Here is a 6,507-nt window from a genome sequence, read left to right on the forward strand (position 1 = left end):
GTGAAGCAGTTGGTGGTTTGTGAGGTTTCTGACCGAGGTGAGGAACAGCCTGATTGGAGCTACTTTGCACAGTACTTACTACTCCACCATGTCAGCTGAGCTTGAGGTCACCACATCAAATCGAGGTGGTCAGAAAATCTGCCTGGATGGCTTTATGTACACTAAGAAGCATGTTGCAAAATCAGTGGATGAGATAGTTTTTCGGTGTGTCAAGCGGGCTAGTCTGAAGTGCCCTGGTATACTAAAGACAACCAAAAGTCTTGGTAACCCTGAAGTTGTGACCTCGCATAACCATCTTTCTGACACAGTTGGATGCCAAGTGGAGCAAGCTCGACAGGGTATGAAGAGGAAGGCTTCGAACACCAATGATCAGCCTAATCAGATTCTCGCCTTCACAGTCGCGGCACTGCCCGCGGAGGTCAAAGCACGCATGCCTAGGTCTGATTCTAGTAAGCGTGTCCTTCGTCGCATCCGGGCTGCACACCGTCCCAAGGATCCACAGTCTCTTCAAGAGTTGGAAATCCCTGATGACTGGACATCCCACCTCCACTATGACAATGGACCAGAGGCAGATGAGCGTATTATCAGCTTTACCACCCCCCATCATCTGGAACTGTTAGCACGCTGTGATGAGTGGTGTATGGATGGCACATTTTCGGTAGCTCCGAGACTCTTCACCCAGCTATATGTCATCCAAGGTCGAGTCAACAGTGTTTATCTACCTCTTGTGTACGTCTTGCTGCAACGCAAGACACAAAGTAGCTACGAACAAGTCTTCAGGGTCCTGGCGGAGAGTGGCTGTGATCCCATTTCAGTCATCATCGACTTTGAGAGGCCTGTGGAGCTGGCCCTTCATGTGGTATTCGGGGAGGAGGTCCAGGTCAGTATTGGAGTAACTCTGATTGTAATTTAATTGAAATTTAATTAATTACTATTACTTTCTGAAAGTATTTTTTAATTATATATATTTTTTTCAAATTTAACTATTACAACCCTGGTACAGGTGCGGTTCTGTTTCTATCATCTAACCCAGTCCATCTGGAGGCAGATCCAGCACCTGGGTCTCAAAAACCTATACGAATCCGATGAGGAGTTCCGCCTCTTCTGTGGTCAGGTGGATGCACTGGCCTTCCTGCCCCCAAAAGATGTCAAGGATGGCATGTCATACCTTCGATCTACCATGCCTGAGGAGGCTGCTCCACTCTTGGAATACTTTGACTCCACCTATATTTCAGGCCAACTGCGTCATCGTCGTAACATCACTTCCAAGTCAGGACACCTACAGCCAATCTCGATTCATCTACGTCGCACGCCACCTATGTTCCCGCCTGAGAAGTGGAATATGCACCACGCAACTCTAAACAACCAGCCAAGGACAAATAACATTTGCGAGGGGTGGAACAACAAGTTTTTCCGCCTGGTGGGACATGCCAACCCCACGGTGTGGAAGCTGATAGAGTGTCTGCAAGCTGACGCTGCCACTGTGGATGAAATTCTGCTGCAGCAAGAACGCGGCATTCGCCCTGCTAAGAGGTTTAAGAAGATATACAAGGAATTACACACCCGCATCCAAAACCTGGTCATCGATTTGAATGAAGGGAAGAAGACCATCCCACAATTCCTCCGAGGCATCAGCTATAATCTTAGAGGTGGAGATATGAATGCGTAGCATGTGAACCTATACTTTTTAATGACAATTTTAATTTAAAAAATGCTCTATTGCAATTTTTCAAAAATGCTCAATTACATTTTAAATACCAATATTTTTGTTGAGTTTATCACATCAAATATCCTATCTTCCTTGGGTGGCGATTTATTTTTAATTTAATGGCCAAAATGTCCGTGGCCAAAATATCCTACTTTCCGTGGCCAAAAAGTGGCAAGTTGCGATTTGATGGCCAAAACGTCCCGTAGCCAAAACATCCGTGGCCAAAACATCCGGCTACCGTATGAAATATACCTACCTATTTCCAACTATCATCCCCATCCATAAATCCGTCTAACCTTCTCTTAAAGCTCCCTAATGTCTTAGCACTAACAACTTCATTACTGAATCCGTTCCACTCATCTACCACTTTATTTGAGAACCAATTCCTTCCTATCTCTTTTTTAAACCTAAATTTTTCAAGCTTGAACCCGTTATTTCTTGTTTTGTCCTGGTTGCTGATCCTAAGAATTTTGCTTACATCCCCCTTGTTATAACCCTTATACCACTTAAAGATTTCTATCAGGTGCCCGCTTAACCTACGTCTCTCTAAAGAATGTAAATTTAACAGCTTCAATCTCGCCTCGTAAGGAATACTCCTCATACCCTGTATCCTTTTAGTCATTCTCCTCTGTACTGATTCTAATAGACCTATATCCTTCCTGTAATGTGTGGACCAGAACTGCACAGCGTAGTCTAGATGAGGTCTGACCAGCGCCAATTATAATTTTAATATTACCTCGGGCCTTCTACTTTTAACACTAAATATCAATCCTAATACCCTATTTGCCCTGTTTCTGGCCTCTATGCATTGCTTTCCTAGACGGAGTTCAGAGCTAATTATAACTCCTAAATCTTTTTCGTACCCTGAACCTACCAGAGTTTCGTTGCTTATTGTGTACATACTGTGTGGGTTTCCTCTACCCACGATAAGTAGTTTGCATTTGTTGATATTAAACTACATTTGCCATCTGTCCGTCCATTCGTTCATCCTATCTAAATCTGCCTGCAAGGCGATGGCATCCAATTCTGACCTAATTAATCTACCTATCTTTGTGTCATCAGCAAATCTACTAACATCACTACTATTTCCACTCCTAGTCATTGATATATATTAAAAACAACAATGGCCCTAATACTGATCTCTGTGGCACCCCACTAATTACGTGACCCCACTCGGATTTAAAGCCGCTTATTACAACTCTTTCTCGCCTGTCGCTTAGCCATGACCTTATCCAGCCTAACACCTTCCCATCTATCCCGTGTGCCCTAACGTTTCTCAGGAGCCTCTGATGGGGTACCTTGTCAAACGCTTTACTAAAGTCCAGATATAGGATGTTATAACTATCACCATTATCTGCTGCCTCGTACCACTTTACTGTAAAAACTTACAAGTTCGTCAAACAAGACTTCACCTTCGTGAAGCCATGCTGTGACTGATTTATCAAGTTATGTTTGTCTAAATGCTCCCTAATGTTCCTCGCTATTACTGACTCCATTATTTTACCTACAACAGAAGTTAAGCTGACATATCTATAATTAGACGTTAAAGTTTTATCTACTTTCTTTAAGATAGGTACTACATTAGCCTGCCTCCACATTACTGGTACCTCACCTGACTCAGGTGATTTCCCAAAGACAGAAACTAACGGCTCACTGATAACCTCTTTGCATTCCTTAAGTACTCTGGGAGTATCTATCTCCTGATCCACTATCACCTTGGTTATGGTAATATCTGTCAGCTTCTCATTCTCATCTGCTCTAAACATCTGTTCACTCTTCGGCATATCCTGCATGTTTTCCTGGGTGAAGGCAATTAAAAATACTCATTCAGAATTTTACTAATCTCCCCAGAATTAACCAGCTCCCTATCTGCTGCCTTTAATGGACCTATTGTTTCCTTCTTCGTCCTATATACCTGATAAAATCCCTTGGAGTTCGTCTTCGCCTGGCTGGCTACCTTTAATTCATAATTGCTTTTAGCTTTCCTCGTTAACCTCCTGACTGTTTTAATTCATTATACGGCGGCCTTAAAACCTCTTCCCTTGCCTTTAATTTCTTTATATATACTTTTCTTCCGCCCTATATAATGTTTTAAGCTAATAGTCACCCATTTAGGGTAATTTTTCTGTGATCTTATTGCTCTATACGGGATGCTCCCTCCTCCACCCCTTCCGGACACTTCTTTCCCTCCTTTTGTCCTACACCCTCACACCTCACCTCACCTCTCTCATCCTGCCTTATCTCTCTCAACTCCGTCCTGGACCTGATCTCACCCTGCGTCCGTTACCAGTCAACTCCTTGGAGGTACTTTTTAATCCCTCAAAATCTGCTCTCCTAATGTCAGGTATTTTACTAGTGTTTTTGCTTCTAAAAGTTTCCTCCCATTTTAATGTGTACCTAATTTCCCAATGGTCACTGTTACCTAGCTGTCCTCCAACCTCCACCTGCGCGACTGCTTCCTCCCTGTTAGTTAGAATTAAGTCTAGAATCTTATTTACGATTACCTGTTTTTTTTTAAATTATCCAGAATTATCTTAAGAAATTCCTCTGCTTCCCTGTTATCCACCATCAGGCTCCAGTCGATATTCCTAAAATGAAAATCTACCACACATACCTGACCGTACCTGCTTGCTCTGTCTATTTCCTCTCATAGTGAGGTGTTAATTTCCTTTGTACCGGTCTGTGGCCTGTACACTACTCCCAGTACTACTGACTGTGATCCTTCCTTAATATCTACCCATATCGACTCTGCTTTGTTTTCTGGCCCATTGGCCAAGTTTAATACAAGAAAATGGTCTCATAAGACTGAAACAAATGATCAGCGCAAACAAACAAGGATTAATGTAAAAAAAAAAAATCACTTAAATAAAAAATCGATTTAATTAAAAAATAAATAAAATTTAAATTAAATAAATCTTTTTTTCTCTTTTTTTAAGGAAAAAAATCATGATTTTTCAAGCGCTGCTCTTACCTAAGTCCTCTTTATGACTTTCTCCCTCTCCTACATGCCTTCTTCCATACCTCAATTCTTCCTTTCGTAATGTATATTAAACTATGATTTAATTTAACATTGTCCAAATTTAATACAATAAAATGGTCTCATAAGACTGAAACAAATAATCGATGTAAACAAACAAGGATTAATGTGAAAAAAAAATCACTTAGATAAAAAATCGATTTAAATAAAAAAAACACTTATTTATTTATTTATTTATTTTATTTGTTTATTTTTATTTACTTGTTTATTTATTTTATTTATTTTTGTTTTTAATAATGATTTTTCAAGTCCTCCTCTTACCTAAATTCTCTTTATAACTTTCTCCCTCTCCTACGTGCGTTCTTCCCTACCTCTATTCTTCCTTTCGGATTACACACGCTCTCTCTCTCTCTCTCTCTCTCTCTCTCTCTCTCTCTCTCTCTCTCTCTCTCTCTCTCTCTCTCTCTCTCGTTCTCTTTTCCCCTTCTTTCCCCACAGACACAATATGCTCCCCTCACGGCCACTCTTATTGGTAATCTTTTTATCTTTCTTTCAAGTCCATTTTTGTCTCTTCTCTCTCTCTCTCTCTCTCTCTCTCTCTCTCTCTCTCTCTCTCTCTCTCTCTCTCTCTCTCTCTCTCTCTCTCTCTCTCTCTCTCTCTCTCTCTCTTCTCCTTTTCTTTCTCTCCCCTCCAATTCCTGTTTCTTGTAGTGAATTGGTCTTCCTCTTTTTCCTCCCAAATGTGATTCTCTCTCTCTCTCTCTCTCTCTCTCTCTCTCTCTCTCTCTCTCTCTCTCTCTCTCTCTCTCTCTCTCTCTCTCTCTCTCTCTCTCTCTCATAATTTCAAAAGACGGAGCATTAAGCAATTACTTTGCTAAACTCTCTCTCTCTCTCTCTCTCTCTCTCTCTCTCTCTCTCTCTCTCTCTCTCTCTCTCTCTCTCTCTCTCTCTCTCTCTCATAATTTCTTTCTTACTCACAATTTATCACCAAGCTATGTTCTCTTTACATTCATTTTCCTTTCCACTCCCATCCTCCTCTCACTCCTATCCTTCCTCCTCCTCCTCCTCCTCTTCCTCCCCCTCCTCCTTCTCCTCCCCAAGACCCAGCATACAACTCCAGATCGCCACTTCTCGCCACTTACCCTCAACTTCCGCTGGTCTCGAAATAAACTTAATTCCTCGCCACCCTACCTGGCTATCCCTGTCCTGATAAGTGGGCCCGTGAAGAGGCTGCATTTTACACCATTTCATCCCTCGCCGACCCCACACCCCACCCCCGTGTACAGTTGTAAGTAGTGCACCCCCCCCCCTCTCCACCCACCACGACCAGCTTGGGACAGAAATATTTGTGAGAAGATGGGAAGGTGTTTGTGTGGGTGGTGGTGGTGGTGGTGGTGGTGGTGGTGGTTGTAGATGAAAGTTAAGAAGAGAGAGAAGAAGAAGAAGAAGAAGAAGAAGAAGAAGAAGAAGGAATTCCTAAAACTGAATTATTCCTGCCTTTCTTTCTCTTCCTTTCCCTCTTCTTCCACCTCCTCCTCCTAGTTCCTTCATTTTAGATACTATTTTTTTTTTTATGTTCCATCCCTTCCACTTCTTCCTTCTACTGTCTCCCCTTTATTCCTACCCTTTTCCTTCGGCTCTTCCTCGTCCTATTCCCTTTTATTCTCTCTCCTTCCACTTTCTTCCACTCTATCCCATTCTTCCCCTCTACTTTCTCCCTCCTCTAATTCCCCTTCCTCCTTTTCACCCTTTGTCTCTAATTCTTTCCTTCCTTCCTCCCTTCCTTCCCTCTTCCCATTTAGTTTCCACCTCTATCTTTTAC

General features: G+C 42.1%; 1 protein-coding gene across 1 annotated transcript in view; it reads left to right on the forward strand.

Moving 5' to 3' along the window:
• Positions 1-1,903, forward strand: part of LOC135102811 (uncharacterized) — a 2,254-nt gene extending 351 nt beyond the window's left edge. Inside the window, exons 1-2 of the mRNA XM_064008347.1 lie at positions 1-880; positions 1,004-1,903. The exon at positions 1-880 is cut by the window's left edge and continues 351 nt beyond it. Coding sequence (XP_063864417.1) covers positions 89-880; positions 1,004-1,669 — 1,458 coding nt within the window. The 5' untranslated portion in view covers positions 1-88 and the 3' untranslated portion in view covers positions 1,670-1,903. The remainder of the gene's footprint in view (positions 881-1,003) is intronic.
• Positions 1,904-6,507: the final 4,604 nt, after the last annotated feature.

The sequence above is a fragment of the Scylla paramamosain genome, chromosome 8, assembly GCF_035594125.1.
Source record: "Scylla paramamosain isolate STU-SP2022 chromosome 8, ASM3559412v1, whole genome shotgun sequence".
Lineage (NCBI taxonomy): Eukaryota > Metazoa > Arthropoda > Malacostraca > Decapoda > Portunidae > Scylla > Scylla paramamosain.